The sequence below is a fragment of the Harpia harpyja genome, chromosome 5 (genome assembly GCF_026419915.1).
Source record: "Harpia harpyja isolate bHarHar1 chromosome 5, bHarHar1 primary haplotype, whole genome shotgun sequence".
Taxonomy (NCBI): Eukaryota; Metazoa; Chordata; class Aves; order Accipitriformes; family Accipitridae; genus Harpia; species Harpia harpyja.
The window spans coordinates 19,732,061-19,753,306 of record NC_068944.1 but is presented as its reverse complement, the minus strand read 5'-3'; the positions used below and the strand labels follow the sequence as shown (position 1 = coordinate 19,753,306).

The window sequence follows — 21,246 nt, the reverse complement described above, 5'->3', positions numbered from 1 at the left end:
AGGGAAAATCAAACATTTTAGTATATCCAAAACACCTTAAAGGTCGTATTTGCAGATGGCCCTATAAGAGGGGCCACAAGCAAATTGGGAGACAGAATTAGAACAGTCTTGATAAATAAAACCATTTTGGAAGAAAAAGGGCAAACATAAATTTCCAATATACTGTAAGAATACTCACCTACATAAATACGGGATTAAAAAAAATGGTCTATTCTGCAGAAAAGGATTTGTGGGTTACAGTGAATCACAAATAAAGTGTGAGACAATGCTACCGTTGCAAAGAGTACCATATAGTAATACGTGAACAGGGAGTGCCACTTGCAGACACTTGGGTAATAGTTATACTTCAGTATGTGCTAGTAAATTCTCAGCTGAAATACTGCCTAGCTTTGGGGACTGAACTTCAAGAAATATCTGGAGCACTTGGAGAAAACAGAAGTAGACCAACAACGGTAACACTAATCTCCTTCCTGGAAAACATGATGCATGAAGAAAGTATGGAGGGACTGAAGTTAAAGAGGAGAGAAAGAGAGAAAAGAGTACATACGACAGACATGGCTGCAGCCTTCAAACACATAATAGGTAACCATAAAGATTAATGGAAAGTTTTTCTCCATTGCTGGATAAGGCTGAAGGAGGAACACAGGCTATTTTGACTAATGGGAGAAAAACTTCCTAATGATAAGCATCAGAAAAGACTGTAGAATATTTCCAGTGGGGCACATAGGGCTTAAGAGTAAGACAAACAGCTGTAAGAAAATGCTTTATTAATAGTTGATCCGGGTCTGGATAGGGAAACAGAAAACTCCAGTCTTCCAGTCTACACTTCCGTACTTCTTATTGAGTGAAAAGAGTTGAATAAATATTAACACCTAACTCTAAAATGCAGAGATCATGACACTGTGCAGACGTTATGGGCACAGTGCTGTCATTTCTCCAGCTATGGCTTAGCACACCACTGTAGTCAGTTTTGCAAAGCATTATTCATATAGCTGGGGAACAGGAAATACAGTGGGGGTGTGTCACCAAATAATTACAAGCAGAAGTACTACCAACATACTTTCTGGAGCAGGAATTCTGTCTCCTCCTCACCTACACAGTACCATGTATGCTCTGGTGCCATTTAATGACAATAATTGATCTTACTGCCTGATCTAGCAAAGGCCTTGGCCTTTTCTGTCCCCTTCATTCACAATGGTCTTTATACCTTCTTTTACTTCTCCTTCAGCACCCTGGGGGTCCAGCATCCATTATGCCAGTATCACATTCCCCTCTTCATTAGCTTCACCTGAAGCTCATGAACTATAGCTATACCAGAAAACTAAATGGTGCCAGTTTACCCTGCAAACATATTCAGGCACTGAAATTCAACAGCTGAATTCTTCATATTGCTAAACAGTTAAAACAGTCTTGGAGGAACTTGGGTTGGCCAACTTCCTCTCTGCCAAACAACTCGAGCACAGTTTGGGAGTTTCTGTGGGACGAATACCGGTTCCAACAGGAGACTTCAACCCACCCTCTGCGCCCGGAAGGCAAAGAGATCTTAATGGTGAGGACGTGGGTCATCTCACGTCAACTGGCCTTGGTGTCAGAGAGCAGGCTGAGGCACGTTTAATGTACTACTACAGCCATACCCATTGTCTTGTTAGGCCCCAAGTAAGGAAACCATTATTAATGGCAGCTAGAATAGAAGCTGTTGCACTCAGCAACTGTTAATAAACAGACAGAAATGGTATGTTCTCTCTGTTTCTTCAGAAGAGGACTCTTCAGGATGAAGTAATTCTGTTAATCAGTTCCCACTGTAGACCCCGGTTCCCACCAAAGGAGAAAGAAAAAGCCAGTGGTCGCATCTGTCTTGGACAGTTAGGAACTCTCTACTCACACAAACAGTGTCTAGCTGATACAATTACTCTAATCTAAGTAAAAATCTTGTATTTTTAGCCATAAGAATGTTAAACAGACACAGGAAAGCAACTAATCTAGCTCACTCAATCAGTAATATATTTTTGACAAAAAGAAAATTTAGACTCTGAAGGTCTGATTTGAACCAACAAAGCCCAAGACATTCCAGTTAAAACTGATATTTCATTAACACAATTATGCCTTTTACTTTAAGAAATGGTTTGAGTTAAAGGTGAAATGGTAATGCTCGCTCCAGGTTTCCTTAGGATTTTGTTACTTTACGTCAAATGCTTTAATTCACATAAGGTTGCTTGTGTTGAATTGTACTGCAACTGTTTACTCAAGTGGCAGCAGCATACTCTGTGATAAATGAAATGGACATTTATCAAAGGTAAGTTGACAGGTTTAAATGTTAAACGTAAGCATTGCAAGACAAGTACAAATAGTGTCTACCTGAAGGTTACGTATCCAAATCACTGGATAGATATTTTAATTAACTTCTGCACAATAAAAAACATTTGCTTCTGAATTGTTGAAGAGCATTTCCTGAGAGAGGAAGATAAAAATATATTGCATGACGTTTTGTAAGTAGTGTTTACATAAAAATAAAAATTGAAAATCCTTCTTCCCATACGACACAGGCAAGAAAGAGACAAGTACTGTTTAGAAACGTAAATCTTGGGGTCAGGATTTAAAGTTAAGCAGACAAATTAAGAGAGTTCCATCAGACAGAGGCATAACACATGGGTAGAGAGGTTTTCGTTACTATATCTCATTTTATTCTTAATACATTGAATTATGATCTAATAACACAAACATGTAGCCACCTCAGGTTCTGAGGGAATTTTGAGGAAGCCTAAAAGATGAAGACATACAATAGTCATTGCTAAACAATAGGAACAAAATAGGTAATACACTTTTCATTTCTTAAATCCATCTAGTCGTCTTGCCCGACTAACAGTAATTCTTAAAGCAACAAGCTGGGAAACAGAAGCAAGCTGCAAACCCACAGGAGCACAATGCTAAGTGCCTTCTCATCAGTGCTTCACCTTTCAAGCCACTGAAGCATTTGGACACTTAAAATGCTAATAAAAACTTAAAGATTTTACTCACAGTTAAAACCAGGTTCGATAGTTTTTCCAGCTTCAAGACTGTTTATGGTAATCTGAAAGATGATGTGCAGCAGCAGAAATGATAGACTGGTGAAACACAGAGATTTTAGTAATCGTCCTGTATGCCCTAAAAGACAAAATATACATACATATAGTTGGTGAATTTCTAAACACTGCTTAAAAGTTTTCAGTATAAAACCAGTAAAAATATTCTGACCAAGGATATTTCTACAAGTCAGTTCCAGATTACTCATGATTGTCCCTTAAGGGTCAAAATCATAGCAAAAAACATATTTAAGTTGGTTGTGTCTTTGAGTACTCTTTAATCACAAATCCCAATGACTGTCATTACCAATATTTCCTTTTACTTTTTGGATTTTTAAAAAAAAAAGTTTCTCAAGTCTCCAGATGGCAATTTTACATCAATAATAACATCACAATGCTTATCACCATATTACCTGGTACAAAGACAAAATATGGATGCTACTTCCAATCTGGAGAAAATAAAAACTTGTTAATCTAATTACTCTTTCCAAAACAAATTACATGGGAGGGGGGGATAATGCCACAAAAGCCTCAGTTTGGCTCGGGAGTATATACATACTTTCAAATGAATGCTTTGCTTTGTGCAGACTGCCCTCTTTCTCCTCCTTTAGAAGTTTTTGAAAATAATTTTCAGTACACACCGAAGAATCCTGTGCCAGATACACTTTCTCATAGTTCCTCTATGATTTACTGGATATCTATAGCCAAAAGCCAATAGAAAATGTTTGATGAAGACTTAGAAAATGCCTTATAAATCCTCTAGGAAACACTCAGCTTAATCACAGGCAGCCAAACTTGCAAGGTATGAATAAATAAAGTAAACCATTAGTATTTCAGAAAATATGCATCTTCAAGAGTAAGTTGTATTGCTGAAAAAAGACAACATTAAATATCACCCTACCTTACCTATCTGCAGTAAAAGTTCTATTTCCAAAGTATTTTATACCTAGATTTTACATGACCTGCTTCATGCATTTGAGAGTAATTTTTGTATTTACAGATTAAAAAAACCAGCACTGCTGGAATTCTTACCCAGGGCTACAAATAAAGCCAAGGCTATGGAGAGCAGAACTAGCAGAGTATACCTGGGAAATGTTCACTCTACATGCAGCCTGTTTCATTCTTACTTAATTCTGCATGTGTCTGTTATGAGCAACTACTGAAAAGAAGATGACGGTTCATATTCTGTATCTAGCCAGTAAATCAGCTTTTTGCTTTATATTTGTTATAGTTCAAGCTTGTCACCCATGGCCCGAATGGTAGTTTATAAAGCAAAGAATCAGATAAACATGATTCAACAATTTTAGAAAAAGTTATAGACTATCTCACTCCATTAGACTCAAAACTTTTGTTATATGATCACTATCTTGACTGCAAATTTTGAATACCAAATGCCTATAATGAACTTCCCCCCCCCTTTTTTTTTAAATAAGAGATTAGACAATTCAAAATATAAAATGACAAGAATGAGCCTATGTAAGAATTTCTGTGATCTGAAAAGATACATTCACTAGATATGTGTTTTGTATGACCTATTCACTAGTCTTTACTGGTAAGACACCAGAGTCTACACAGAAAGCAGACAACCTGGGCTCCACAGCATTAAAAAAAAAAAAAAGAATAGATTTTAAATTCTTTGGATCAGAGGTCATTTTTCATTCCTCTTCTACAGAGGCTGGCCTGGTGTCCTGGCTTAGGACAACCACCTCTAAGCACTATAAAAGCATAAGTAACAAAAAACCTCATATTTTCAAAATCATTAAAAGAATGAATATATCACAAGCTGCATGTTATTAAATCATTTGTTAAATGTGATGTCATATGAAATGCAATCCAAGGACTGCTAGCTTTTACAATTTTTTGGCAAGTTTCAGTATTTGGTGGTTTGTTCCTGCATTACCAGATCCCATGCTCATGGTATTATGTGAGCTGCACGTTCAGAATATATTAAAAAATTACGTATCTCAAAGCTGGAGACAAACAGTTTAACAACGCAAACTCCATGGACTTAACAGCTGTGTTAAAATGTACAGATTTTAAAGACAGCCTGGTAATTTCTGAAGTTCCGAGTCACAAACTCTCCTCAATGCTCAAGAGTTAACAATTCAATAGATATCAATCACTGAATTTTTCATATAGAAGTGGATTTGGAAGGTTTTTGATAGAAATGTTTCAGTCAGCCTCCAAAGGAAAAAAAAATGCAATACAATTAGCGCACATTCATTTCCCAAACGGTTTCCACATAAAGAAATAAAACTGTTAAAAATCTTGGGTCCATCTTTCACTATTTCAATGGCCATGTCTCTCCAAAATTTATCTAAATTTTAGACTTCATTTTTTTAAAGCTTGAAAACAAACATATTTGAATTGTAGATTGGACAAAGCATTTCTTTAACAAAGCCTTAACTTTTCCAATTGTCTTCCTTTTAGGAACTGTAGAAAATGTTGAAAATATATTTCTCAAAATGCTGAAATGTTGAAAAAAGATCTCCTCCTGCACAAAGCTAGGGAAAATTTTAAAGGACTATTAACACCCAAGATAATAAATAGTCTCTCAGTGTACTGGTAAATATGGCAGGGGAAACACACAGCTGGAAGGCAGCTAGACATGGGCACTGCAGGTTACAGCATTCCTCAAGGGCTGTTCCCTTCATGGCCATCAGTGGGACAGGACCACCATCAATGCTACTGAGGAGCCCTTTGCCTGCACCACATTCAGCTGTGCCAGCAGAAACTAGACACAAGAAGTATTTGGAGAAAAGTAAGAAATGCTATGCCCCTGATTTCAAAAGTTTTGGAGAGACATCAACAACTTGGGAGAAATGGGAGTACTAAAAATCAGTGAATTACTGGATACATAATTTATGCCAAGAAAGAAGTGACAGATTTGGATAAGTGATGAGTTTCAAGTTATAGTGGGGTTTGGATAAATCCATTTGACCGTATTTTTACTTACTTTTTTTTCTTTCTATTGGAAACAGTTCTAAATTACACAAAGAGAAAATTAACAGTATGCGTACAGAACTGAGATGGTGAGAATAGAGACAGCTGAAATTAAACTCCTGAAATAAAATAGAGCTTCTTATGATGAGGAAGAAAGATTTTTGTCATACTTCTTTAATTTTCATTTATTCTAATTCACTCACAGTTACAACCTGTGCGGACAGAACAGACACACAAGAGGACATCGCCCCAGCGCACACTGAAAATCACAACACCGATTCGTTAATTCTGTCTTAGATGTATAGACGTGTGTATGTCCATTAAGGCTAAAATAAGAAAAATCTTCTGGCAAAACACCTGGGTTTGTAGCTTGTATGCTGGGTTCTGATTTTACTCACACCACCGTGGTGCCACCAGCTTCAGCAAACTGTGGGGGGTGGAAAGGAGAGAGCAGATTTGCCTCAGAACTGGCCTGAAAGACTAAGAATAGTGGGTTTGCTTTCAGGTGCAGTGTGTCATTCCTAATGGCACCCAGTGGGACCAAAACCTGGCATATGGCTTTAGAAACGTACCCCGGTGTGTCCCAGAAACACACAGGGAGGTTGCTCCAGACTCCTTGTCCCTCCAGACGGCTCCTGGGAAAGGGCTTTCTCCCCTCCGATCAAGCCTACAGGAAGCTGGTCAGGATGCAAAGGCTTCATTACCCTCTTTCTCTCCAGCCCAGCTGCAACACTAAACTGGACTCAAGAGGGCCAAAAGCTTTTCACACATGGCAGAGGAATCCATTTCTTATTTTTCAAAGGTAATCCAGCCAAGAGCCGGATTAGTGATGGCATGTCCCCCCCAGCCACAGGCATGTAACCTCAGTACAACTAACTATTTGAACGTGTCTGACTAGGACTGCTGCTTTCAACAAACACATGCACCTCCTGACTGCCTACATCAAGATTGTACGCGAAGGTGGAGCCTGCTCCCACTTCGTTTCCAACACAGAAAAACAGTACATTTGTGTTTAGAAAGGCAGTCCTGTGATCTTTTCTGCTACCCTTTTCCCTCCAAACAGCAGAGCATGACAGAATTCAAATTTTTTGTATGCCTGGAACTTCCTAAGAGCTTCTTCCAAAAGGGTGTGCTAATAGGACATTGGATAACTGAATGGCCAATTGTCACTGACACCTGCTTTAAAATCACATATATTAGCTTTTAAAATATAATCTGACCACGAGACTTAGGCTACTGCAAAGAGTCTCAACATATCATATGGTATCACATCACACTGTATTTCCAGTTCCTTGCAAGGTGCATTTTCATTCCACATTATTTTTTTTCTCTTTCTGTTCTATTGGATGGGGCACAACAAAAAATTGGTTGAGTCTCTGCCAAAGTGAATAATACTGCTAACAATTTATCCTGATTTTTTAATAAGAAGTACTAAGCATCTATATGCAGAAGGTGATAAGTTCAAAGGGTCAATATCCATTCTGCATGCCATAATAGTATCAGGAAAGGGAAAACAGAGGATGAAAATAATGGATTCTAAAAATTAAAGACCATTTACTATTCCAACAGTGTAATCCTTTCATCATAATCATATGTATGCTGCATGGTTTCACCTAAAAAGTAGCTTTAAGAGTGTTTGGGTGCCTTATTTGAAGCTTTTACTACTTTGCAGTGGGATTTTTTGTTAAATGTTACCTTATTGTTGCATTTTCTGAAGTCAGTTGGGTTTTGGATAATTCTAACACCTCTTTAGCCATACATTGTACCCTAAACTGCTGCAACACTTTCAATTCTACGTCAACAGTTTTGCTTGGGAATTTTTTTTACACAACACTTTTTATTCAGATCACAGCAGATGAAATACCAAAGCACATTTCATTTTTCACATACTCTTTGATAGCATACTGTGAGTGATAAACATTAATGTGCATTTATCTCCTGAACTAGTGACACTTCAGTTAATAAACATACTCTATATCAGCCATTCAGGATTTATTTTTTAATAATCCTCTTCATCAGTAAGTGACAAACATAGAACTAAAGAGCTCTGGGGATGAGGCTTGGTTGCAGTAAACTTCTGCAGCACAGACAGGGTCAGTCCCACAGAATTTGTTTCAGCTAGAAATCTTAAAATCTTAACTTCTTGATTTTCCATCAGGAAACCTAGCATCACCTCAGAGCCTAGCTGGAACCAGGGTCCCAAGACTTTCATCTCCTGCTCCGCGGTTCCAAATAGGAGTCTGTCAACATCATCTATACTGTAGATCGGGGCAGCTGGGGGCAGGAAGTTAAGAAAACATTTAATTCAAAACATCTGTCCTTTGGAAAAATGTGGAAGTTTGGGGGTCATATGATCTGCAAGAAAAAAAAGTATCAAAACATCATAATTTCCCAAATAAAAGGAATCCCATCTTTGGTCAGCTCTGCTTTAAGTGCCTCAAGATACCACAACTAACTTACTGAGATAAATGCAAGAAAAGAGTTCTGATTTGAAGTTGGCTTCTGTCAAAGTTTCAGACGTGATAAAAAATAAGAGTTGGTTCCAGCTAACCATCAGAATAATGTCATCACTGAGACCAGCACGAACATCTGCCACTTTGGCCACAAGTGTCAAACGTAGGTTCACATATTTAAATGCATACACAGATCAAAGTTTATAAGCATGAAGTAAGTGCTGATATATCCATCTTCCATTTGACAGGAAAACCTGGTATTTCAGTATGGCCAATCAGCAATAGTGAAGAATATGGGCCAGTACCCTTTCCTGAATTCATCAGTACTACTGTACACTAATTGATGCTTAAGACAGCAGGACACCTCCCGATGATCATGGAAGATGAAGAAGGGGTTCAAATATGAGTTCTAAACTCAGCTGAGATTTTCAGTGGTGACTACAGGGTTAAACTTGCAAGGCACAGAGCAATTTAGCCCTGTCCAAGAAAGCACTTAAGCACATACATATCTTTGAGCATATGAACAGGGACTGAAGGGCTGTCAATGTTGCATAAAAAGTTCATAAAATAAGACTGACTACTTCACTGCTAGGGTATTGATACTTGATATGACCCAGCCATAAAACACACAGCTTGCAAGTCAGTGGAAGTCAAACCCTTTTAGATACCTCTCCACTATCCACTGTCCAAATGGGTGCTCTGCAAAGGCTAATTTTCTCTATTTCTCCTTACAGTTACAATGTGTACTTATGTCCAAGTGTGCAGGGTAGGCATAACCTCAGCATTTTCAACTCTTCCTTGTGCACTTTTGGAGGTGCAGAGAGATAGTACCCTCCAATTTCAGGTTCTGTAAGAATGATGCTACATTTTTGCTAGTGCCAGTTACATCTATTATTAAACAATCTCTCCCAGATGTAAAATATCCGTAGTATTTCTACACACAGAGTACAGCTATGCCTAGAGGTTTGGCCTCTTGAGTGCTGAAACGCAATGGGACAAAGCTATGAACAAAGGATAGAGGAAGGCAATCGTTTGGAACGACTATACTAAGAATAAAATTTGTGCCTTGTACGCTGTATATTGTGCAATGGCAAGCCATTGATCCGCCAAGTAAAGTAACTGCATATCGGCTCCTATTCACTAAGTCTTCCATGTAACTTCTTAAATAGACTCAAAAAAGATAATGCTTAAATCATCTTGAAGCTGCCATGAATTATTTTAATGGTTAAAAAAGTGTTATTATTTTCTACCCAAAATAAAAACAAAACTTACTTCCTCCTTTCTTGAAAGCACTGCCATCCTTCCACTGCACAATAAGCACAGTTATCAGTACATCCATATTTAGCTTAATAGAAAATGCATTAATTTTTTTTTCTCCCAAAGCGTATCTTACATTTCAACATCATCTTCTACCCAGAGGATTTGAGCTTACTAGAGCCTTAAACAGTGTGCAGACATCACCACTGCAAAAGTACAAACCCACCTGGTTCACTCGCTGGATTTCCAGCAGCAAGACAAAAATAGAGAACAATTAACTAATGCCATGGTCTATTCTGTACCTGCCCAGGCCCAAGTCTTAAAATGCATGTCCACAGACAACAGCTCAAGATTTCATGCTATTATTTTTATATGTTTAAAGCTATGTGCTCAAGCAGCCACAGTGAAATCCAGAGCAGAGAAGTACAAGATTTCAGATTCAGAATTTCCAGCAAAAGTTTCCCAATGTTTTGTCCATGCTTTCTGGAACATGCTGATTATTCCCATATGTAGCCACATGTCACAATCTACAACTGTGCCCAATAGAAAAGTGTTCTAATAAATTTACAAAAAAGGCATGATTCCTTAATTTCAAGCAACTTTTTCTACTATAATGTATTCCTTTGCATTTCAAATTATATTATTTCTTAGATCATAAGAACACAAGAATTTGTAACAGTTTATCACAAAATACATAATTACCTAAAAATTTTACATTACTTTTTAAGACAAAATAAGACACATTGTTCCAGGCTGTGCGTCGGCATGTAAAATGCAGGTTCTTTTATATTCTTCCATATAATGTATTTAATTACATTTCTCTTCCTGTTTCTCTCTCTTTTAAAAATACTACAGAGCTCTAAGAAGGGAAAAAAGTCAATTTAGAGATAGACACATTGCAGGAATGCCAACCAGACTTGGGTAAACACAGTCAAAAATGTTATGTGTAATTAAAAAAAAAAACCAACTGATTTAGAAATGAAAACATAAAAAGACATAAAAAGTGCTGCATAGAATAATAAATGCCTACTTACTCTAGCTTCTAGCAGGATTTCCTGTTTTTCCTAGAAGTTTTCATGCCCAGAATACTACTAGAACTGAGCTGTATCCTCTGCATCAATAGACAATACCATCGTTCAAGCTAGTCATAATCTCTGAGTTGCAAGTTTACACAGGCAATTTACCCATTTTGTTAACAAAATATTTTGTCAGACAAGACTCAGAACTTAACCATTCATTTTTTTTTTCCAGATGACACTCATAAGCTTCCACAGCAAACAACAGCTACTTGATGTCTGCTTCTTTATTTGACAGGTGACTGTACCAAGCTAAACACAGGAAATAAATATCATCTCAGATATTAGTGCATACGAACACTGAGCAATTTTAAGCCAGAGCTGCTCTTTCACAATAGGAATTGAGCCTTTTAATACAGAGTTCCAGTTACTTCCCTCAAGGAACCAGACTCTCCATGTTTGCTACTAAGAGATAATAGTTATTTTGAATTCAAATTCATTCAGCCATTATTATCTGTTAGAAGCAGTGCTTGCAACTTACTTTCCTCACTCCTCTGTCATAGTCATAAAGAGCAGGTAACTCTACCCAGTACTAAGCTCCTTCAACAACAGAGAGTCCAAGCAACTCCCAAGTAATGGGAGGTGACAGCAGGTCATGTGCTACAGAGCTGAAACACATTTTTAAAAAAATCTGTACTTACTAGGAAGTAGGAAACTTTCTCCGTTGAATACCTACCCGCGTATGTTCGTAAGCAGCAAACAAACGTGATGCAAGGCAGAGTGAGATGGGAAGGCTAGAAGGCTATGTAAATAAGACTAACACAGCCATGGCAAACCAAACCCTACACCATGATGTTTTCACTCGGGAGTAATCATGCATAAATCTGCGTACTGAACTCGCAGCGGAAGCTGGGCTATGAATTTCTACCGTTGGCAAAACTTTCCCAAGAAGCTCTAGAGGCTGCCTCATCTCAGGCAGGAGCCTTGCAGAGTTTAACTTCTTTCCAAAGAGTTTGCATTAGTATATCTAGCACAACATAGTGCAGCTCATGACCCAGCTGAAGAGCGCCTGCTCTGCCCCCTGAAATGCACTGGCGTTTCAACTTCAAATTTGCATTTCAAAAGCACAAACAATCTGAACTGCTAAGCCCCACTGTCTATGTAAGAGCTGAAGTAACCTATGCAAGGGCATAGTTTTGTTCCCTCTTTATCAGGGGTGCTTAGGGAAGAAGACACACAAGATGGAAAAGCAAATTATTTATGGAAGAAATTTGGTTCCAAAAGTTTTCTGGCATTTGAAGAACATACTATGATGCTAGTATGCCATACAGCCATGAAACTTTCTTCTTTCTGAAAAAAATATTATTACTTTCAAAAAAACTACTCCAATGAGCAAATGGAAGAGGACCAGATAGCTTCCTATAAACATTAGTAGTATCCTTTCACCAAAATCAGGTGGTTTTCTAAAGAAATTAAAATACAAACTTCCCAAGGGACTATGTTGTATCTTCTGTAAAATTCTGTAGAGAAATAGATTACAGGAGTCAAAGAACCACAGACCAATAAATCTGACTTACATTCTTGGCAAATTGGTGAAAACTATAACACAGCTGAGAATTAGACAGTTAGGTAAGAACCATACACTGAGTCGTCGTCCAGGTAGTTAACTGTCAAAGATGGTCATGCCTAGCAGACCTCAGAAATCTTCATGGAAACCACAGAATACGTGTATAAGGATATTTTAGATGACACCATAGCAAACTTAGTTTTCAATAAACTTCTGGCGACTATTTCAGAAGAACAAACTTCTGTCAAAGGCTCTTACAGGAACTGATCTGTCATGGGAATGGAGGAAATGTCATCTTGGGACATATCAGCTCTGGCTGATGGTAACTTTTGATTTATCTCCCTGTCCAGTTGCAACAGGTTCAGAACAAAAATACTTTTTTTCCATATTAACAACAGAATTCATCTTATTTGCTACATTCTGCCTAGTACTCGTGTGGAATTAAATGGATGTAGATGTACTGCTTTTGGCTGGGATAGAGCTGATTTTCTTCATAGTAGCTTGTCTGAGGCTATGTTTTGGATCTGTGCTGAAAACAGTGTTGATAACACAGGGACGTTTTTGTTACTGCTGAGCAGTGCTTACACAGAGCCGAGGCCTTGTCTGCTTCTCACCCCACCCCACCAGTGAGGAGGCTGGGGGGGGGCACAAGAAGTTGGGAGGGGACACAGCCGGGACAGCTGACCCCAACTGACCAAAGGGATATTCCAGACCATACAATGTCATGCTCAGCATATAAAGCTGGGGGGGGAAGAAGAAAGGGGGAATTGGGAATGATGGCGTTTATCTTCCCAAGTCACCGTTAGGTGTGATGGAGCCCTGCTTTCCTGGAGATGGCTGAACACCTGCCTGCAGATGGGAAGTGGGGAATGGATTCCTTGCTTTGCTTTGCTTGCACACGCAGCTTTTGCTTTACCTATTAAACTGTCTTTATCTCAACCCACAAGTTTTCTCACTTTTACCCTTCTGATTCTCTCCCTCATCCCACCGGGGAAGTGAGCGAGCAACTGTGTGGTGCTTAGCTGCCTACTGGGGTTAAACCATGACAGTAGACTATAAATATACATAAAATCTGGACATCAAGGAACCCATCTATGCTTGCAGAAGCACTTGATTTCTTCAGGAGAAGAAATCACAACATTTCTCAATATTGCAGAAAAGGCTTACACTAAGAAAGAGTGGAGCTCAGTGAAATGCTGAGATCCTAACGACACCACTTGTGTTTTCCTGCAAATGGTATGCAAAAGCCATTTGTTGGAACATCCTGCAAACCAAAGCAGAGAACAACTAGATCTGTATTATCACTATTATATCAATTCCATGTGTGCCTACACAAGACTTCTCCCCTCTTAATCTCTCTGTATGTAAAAACACAGCTGTCATATTGTCTATCATGTTCTACGTAGATCAGACAAAGGAATTTTGCACAAATAATCCATTACTTTCAACTCCAAAATGTTTACTATGAAGTTTTCTTGATAAGCCTACAGGTCAAGTCCATAAATGAGCTATCATATTTCCATATGAAGATACCTGTTGTATTTTTTGGACAATAACTGCAGAGAGAAGCAAACAGTTATTTTTCACTCTATTGTACGAATCCTTTGTTTTCCATAGTGGAAAAAGGTGGTCAACATTATAGTAAGTCAAGTCCTTGCTAGTAAGGTATCTTTCAGATAAGCATATAGTTGAGTAATGAATGAACAGTGATGCCTTTCCTTCCTAGGATGGTTGCTACCATGGGCCAGGCATTTGGTGGCAGCAGTCCAAATACTTACAGGCTAAAAGATAGAATCCATACCAGGTATTGACACTCTGAAATCTTAAATTGCTTCTGTGAACAAAATGAATACTTGATACTATAACCACAGGTAAGGAAAGGTCAAGAATTGCATATTACTACACAAATCTGGAAGGAAGAAGTTTACTGTTTTTTAATTACCCTCTTAATGTAAAGGCTATGAACAGAGATCCAGATTTAACAAGTCCAAGACTAGAAGGAGGAAAATATCCCTCTGAATTTTCAGAATTATTTTTAAGCAGTTGGAAGGAGTTCAATTTCTGATGAAACAAAAACTCGTGAAACGGAAACTAAAAAGAGTGAGATGTCAAGGGGAAAATAAAAAAAAAATCCAACAGTGGAACTGACTAGTAATCTGGAATCTCCATCATCCTACAGTCCACTATTAAAATATTAGAAATTGTGAACATGAAAGAAGCTAAGAACATCTGTATGTACATTGGTACAAACCAGAAGTCCATTCTCACCAGTAACCAGTAGCAGCCATAAGCAGATGTCTAGGGAAGCATACAAGAAGATTAATACTCCCTCCAAGCCTCCAACCTTTTTCAGATTGCTTGAACCAGATCTGTTTGGTAAATTTCCCCTCCATTAACTCTCCCAGTGTTACTCTCAGCCATGCGAATTTTCAGCATACACAATATCCTGCAGCAGGAATTGTCAAAGATCAACTGCTCACTGTATGAACATCCTTTTGCTTGTTCCCAGTTCTCACCTTATGAGACAAAGAGAACAATTGGTCACTATCCATCCTTTCCCCATCACTTGTGATTTTGTACCTCTCAGACAGTCTTTCACTTCCATCTTTTCCCAGCTAGAGCCCTAGCATACTTCTCTGTTCCTCAGACACCGCTGCACATACTGCAGTTATCCCCATCAACCATCTCTGAACTCTTTTCCAGTTCTACTACATTCCATTTAGGGTAGGACACCACTACTACTACAAAATACAGGCATATCATGGCTTTATACAGCACTACAATGTTGTTTCATTTTGTTCTCTGTTTTATTCCTTTATGTTCACATTTCTTTTTTCAACCTCTGCTGAGGCTCTGAACTAGTGTTTCCATGAACATATGTATGACAAGACCTGGATTGCATTCCTAAGGGACAATGTCAGCTCAGTGACCATTGTGATATTATGTGTGATTATTTCTTTTTTTAAACTTTACCTTTATATACACTTGTCCCACAAGAAAACAAGTGGGGTAAAAGGAAACCAGTGCATTCACTGACGGAAGGGATCATCTTTTTTTCTGCAGAGATGCAGCTGAACGTATAAAGGTTACCAGATGCATACCCTTTTAAACATGTGATAGTTATTTGGAAATTCCACCAATCTGCACTGTGGGAAACACCCTACAAAATTCTCTTGTCACATCAGACACTTTCAAAGACTGTAAGTTTTATCTGCTTGCTTCTGAATAAATAAGTTCTCCCAAAACACAATTTATCTATTCTAGTGCCTGGAACCTATAGTGAGGAAGACTGCCTAACACTGAGTCAAGTTTGCCACAGAGCAACTTATTTCATCCACACATCAAAAACTACCTGAAGGAAAGTACGTGCAGTCTTCAGAGATAAATATTTGAGTTCTTCTCTGCAGCCCTGTGGGATTTTATCAAGGTTTTTCAAAATAGTTATATTTCTCCATTAAGAATAACCAGTTACCAAGCATTCACTGCAAGACGCTGGCTGAGTAATGCTCGTGTCCAACTAGATCTAATATATCTGGCATTTTGTCCTCTGGGGTAGACATAAAAGGATCAGTAGTTTCATTCTTTCACGTACAGCAAAAATTATGGGGATCCTGCAGCCAAATGTAGTAAAACTGCTTCAACACTGAAGCTGAATTTGGCACCTATGTTCTGTACACATGTCGTCCAATTGTTGTCCAAGCAGCGTTTCAGGATCCAAGAGGCCTCTGGAGTAGTATACGAGACATCACTGTGATTCAGCTGGGACTTCTCACACATCTGTCTTTCTGGTAGGATTTGGAATCATCCCCTGGACAACAGTAGGGCCGGTGGGACAACAACCTCAGACTACTCTCGCAAGAGGCACTAAGGACTGGAACAGAGGACTGCACTATTTGCACCTCTTCTTGTGGATACTTGTTAGAAAGGGTTGCGGCTTGAGCACTTTTAAATACTTTTCCCTGTGGTAGGAGATCTAGGTACGGAACAAGAAAGCCCATATATACAGAGAGTAACAATATGGAAATAGTATGTAAGATGATGGACTGGAATATATGTACTACCATGTTTCACAGGGTATGGTTTTAGCATTCTGCAAAGCAAGGAAGTGCAACAGAATTGCTTGCTGTTTTCCTGGCCTGGATTTTTAAATGACTACTGAAGTTCCCTTTGCAGACAAAAAAAAAAAAAAAGAAAAAAAAAGAACACCAAACAAAAAACACAAAGGGAATGTTGAGAGGCATGAAGTGTGGAGATCATGGAATATATGAAGGATGAAGACATTCCTGTGCTCTTCACAACTAATAAAAGTAGTGTCTCAGTTCCCTACCAGGGAGTGTGAGCTACAAGCCTCGATCTGGAGAAAGGACCAGAAACTTGATCTCTACCATTCTCAGAGACTATGCAGGAAGAGGAGCAAAGTATACCTCTAAAGACTACTTAGGTGTTTTTAATCACCCAGAAGGTTATAATACAGTCAAAGAGACTTTGACACTGTAAAATACCAGTTCAAAGCTGTGAAAGTGGCCAAAAGAGCCCTGTGATCCTGTACTTTGTGCCTTTTGTTGAATGTTGAAGGGCACCGGAGGTTTCAGGCACAGTCTTCAAAAGTCCCTGAGAGCCTGAGCTTGGGTGCACAGAATATGTATCTCTCCTATCCCTGCAATTCTAAGAAGACAAGTGATCAAAGAAGAAATAATCTGTGACTGTCAAACCTGGAGATTCAAGCGTGGAAGACAAGAAAAAAGCTCTTGTTTGGCTACATGACCTCTGAATGTCCTCTAAGTCGCCGACATCATTGAAGCAGCATAATGTCTAATCTGCAGTTGGCATATTCTCATTATCATGACTATTGTTATGACTATTCTGGAAAATACAAGTTTTTTTATGATTAGAAGAGAACAATGAGTTCTCTTAGTACATTTCTAATATGAAAGAAATTGAAACATACAACATGTTCACTTGCATATAGATTGGTCTTTACTTTTGGATAATCTCAAAAATATTGCTATAAAATAAGAAATAAAGTTTGTTTTTGACATTATTATGGAGACAAGAATGGACATACTTCAGTATATATGTAAGTGTTGTGTACATGCAGGGGTACACAACACATACTGGCCACATACATATATGCTAAGTAGAGAATTGTTTCTCAGCTCACAGCACAGTTAATAGTCTCACTTGTACACTAAGACAACAGTATGCAAAATTTATTTTGTCGTCTAGATTCAGCCTTATAAGAAAACACTTGTGCTTCAACAGGTCCAGCATGGCATGTGCCAGACACTGGGAAAGGAAAGATTTTTCTTTGTACAGCTTTATCTCTATACCAAAACCAGAACCGAATGTAAATGTCACCTGGATATGTTTCATGTTAATATACATAACACAAAACCACTTTAAAATTTAGTCTTATTTGAAAATAATTTGCTATTTTCCATTTTCACATACATAATACTTTGCTACTTGTCTGTAAGATTGAAGTAGAAGTGTGTAATTTACAAAGAAGCAACTCAGATTCCACACAACAATGGTGTGTTGCTGAGTGTATACTAGATTGAAGTGTCAAAAAAAATCATACTTCTGTGAATTTTGTGAGATAGTTAAATACTTTTTCAGTTGTAACAATGAAGTGCAATAATGAAGGGAAAAATGTGTATTTGATGTTACACTCCAGCATCCCAACTAAAACACTGGAGTCCAGTGTTAAAACAAAAAATAGCTGTATGTCTTACAAATATATACTCATGGTATTAAACACATCTGTATTCAGTACAGAGTCAGTAGCCTAAGCTATTTTCCAGTCAGACAAATTCAGACCTTTTCTTAGTCTACAACATACTAAAAATATTTAATATGAAGCGATGTTCACAAAGCTCACAAAAGTGGAAGTCTGATGCTATTTTTGATTGCCAACATTTAATAATCCAGGCTGAAATTCAAGTTGCTAAAGGAACTTTTACAACACTTGGCAAGAGGGATGTAATGCCACTGTTCAGCTCAAGAAATCAAAAATACAATTATTTGGTTTGAACTTACTAAAGCTTAGGTATTTTCTTTGTATTTTTTTCAACATAGCACAGTGAAGAATTTCCACTTCAGCAAATATCAACATTTCCTCACAAACAAAGCCTGATTTTGTTGCAGCACATATTCCTCCTTTAAAAGTACATCCCAATTAATAACAGTTCACTAGGAATTTTTCATAGAAAGTTATGAAATCACAGAAAGAGAACGGACATTGGAGAAAGAACAGCAACAACACACAGCATTACCAAGCACCCCCTGAAGTGTTAGTGACACTTTAAAGCAGGACTAATTGGCTGTTTTCATACAAGCGTGGGGTTTGTGTAATAGATGACAGCAAGGGCTGCTACAAAGGTTTCAGGGCCATTTGCTGGGGATAACCTCTGGAGCCTGTTCAGGGCTTTTTGCCACATGTAAGTGATGCAGCCTTGCAAACCCATGCTAATATAACCATGTTTGTGTTTATACACCACCACGGCAACATTTGATCTCTCTATATAATAGATAGCGCTCTCTGTAATGTGTGTCTGAGCACACTCGTGAGTGCACAGTTACATTAGTATCACCTTAAGTTCATGCTGTCCTACACCTAAAAGGTGGGGCATTAAAAACTAAATAAAACTCCAGCTTGACCCCATTGCAAAAACACTGCACCGGGCACTCCGGCACGGAGACACGCAACCCCTGCCTGCTGCTCGCATCGCCCAGCTCTGGGGGAGATGCAGCAGACCAGCCTGGTCTGCCTTAGCATCCCACAAGGGGCACGCACGCCCTCCCTTGAAAGCTGGGCTCTGCTCCGCTGTCGACACAAGCTGAGTTTCCAGCAGTGCAGAATACAGATATTTCACTCCCTGACCCTCTGCTGACGCCCAACACAAATATTGGGAGCGTGACAGCCTGCCATGACAGTAGTTGAACAGCTCTCTGGGTTTCTGCTCTCCTCAGGTGCAGGAAGAAGCAGTATTCTCCTTTATTATTATACCACGTTTCCTTGTGTATGTCAACTGTTCCTTAGTTACAGAGAACTGTACTCTTTCCAGACAAGTGTAATGAATCTTCAGAAAAGGAGTAAATTTTTTTTTTTTTTAAGCATTTTAAAGAAACTCCCAGAAGGAATTAACATTTTTATTTACAGCCTTGTCTGCTCAGATGTGAACATATTTCTATGTAGCCACCTCATGGTAGCATATCCTAGCCATCTTGTAATGAAATTATTGCGAACATATCAGCAAGACATGATCCCACATATTTAAGTCATTACGGCAAACTTTGGCATGGATCAAAGTACATTAGTTATTTTAATTACAGTTGAGTCAATCTCCATTAGGTATGATTAACATTTGGCCTAACTTTTCTCTGTCTTGAAGCTAAAGGAGCTTCCTTTAAATTTCAAGATTAAACTCATGGTTTTGAGGTTTACATAATTATTACAACTCTGGGTCAGCCTTCACACTGCCATTATCTCTTGTTTAGGTAAAATAAAAAGAAACCTAGAACAATACAGAAATCACTTTGACCAACATTTGTTTTTTAGACCAAGACAATACCTAATTACTGACACATGGAGGATAACAGATTAAGGAACATGGCAAAAAGTTTGCATTTGCAGTATTCTGAAGATGACATTTTTAGACACGCAAAGATCTCTACAGAGACTTTTCCAGAGAATACTGACAAGAATTTTAGATGTGTTGCAAGATGTTATAGCAGCGATGCACCTCGACCGACAATCCTCTACAACACACTGCAAGCTCTCTGGGACCTTTAAGAAAGCATAGGTGGAGACTGAAAAAAAAGAACTGGGAGAATTGCACTGACAATACCAGTCTTATGCAGTCACTTCAATTCTCCAGAATATTTTTTATGAGTGTTTCAGTGATCACATTTACTTGCCAGGATGCTGTCAAACAATTTTAAGCTTTCTTCCACTGCTGCTGATAGTAAGACACTGGTGTCAAATCACATGCAAAAAGGGAGCACGTCACGTTGGGGACAAACAGGCTCACAGGGTGCCCAACAAGAGGATGCCTAACCCTCAGCAGGGCTGCTGGGCAAGGCATCCCAGCGACTGCTAGTACTCAGGCATCTCCTCTAGGACACCAGAGCATCCATCTCGCTCGTGGCAATGTGTTCATGTTGAACGGCAACTCAGCTCGCCTTCCTCCCTTGTTTGAGGGGACTCACATCCCATTGCCCAGTGCACCACCATTGGAGAGGCTGCTGGCTGAACCTTCCCAGACCTCGGGGTCTGCGCAGCTCCAACGGTCAGATGAACTGCACAGTCTGTGATCACAGCTCTCCTTACTTTCCCATGCCATAATCGCTAACCCAACTATCCCATCCTCTCATTGTCTTTGAACCTGCCAGCTTTTGTCCTTGGGGAGCACAGGGTAAGGGACAAGAATCTGTGTCTTTCAATGGCTACAACACTGATGCCACACAACTCAGCCTTGCCAAGACAAATTGCGGAATGTTGCTGGAGATAGCTCACATACTATGAACTTGAGATACTCAAGGTTAGCTGGCAGCTGGTCAGAGATTTTGAGGAGCCAGTGTTTGTATTTGGACATCTGAAGTGGAGCTTAGGCAGCATTAAGCATGTAATTGCTCCTGCAATTCTACCTTCTTGCCCTGACCTCCTTCAGAAATGCCTTGACCCAAGAGTGATCTTTCACAGAGTTCCTTTCACAGCTACACTCATCTACGGGTATAGCTCTAATGCACAAACTCTTCTGTGAAACAATGAGTCCTGTGGTAGCTTAGAAATTTCTAGAACTGATATCTGGACAACAGGAAGGAGGGCAAGATGGAAGTTATTCCATACTGTAAAAAATATGCAGTAATCTTTATCTACCACCTGTCTCTCAATCACTCCCTGTCCCCTAAATATTTCCTAAAGACTTACTAAGACCAGTCAGGGAACA

General features: G+C 38.9%; 1 protein-coding gene across 1 annotated transcript in view; it reads right to left on the bottom strand.

Annotated features, from left to right (window-relative positions):
- The window catches only part of PIEZO2 (piezo type mechanosensitive ion channel component 2), a 314,868-nt gene that overhangs the window by 197,144 nt on the left and 96,478 nt on the right, over positions 1–21,246 (bottom strand). Inside the window, exon 3 of the mRNA XM_052788207.1 lies at positions 3,016–3,141. Coding sequence (XP_052644167.1) covers positions 3,016–3,141 — 126 coding nt within the window. The remainder of the gene's footprint in view (positions 1–3,015; positions 3,142–21,246) is intronic.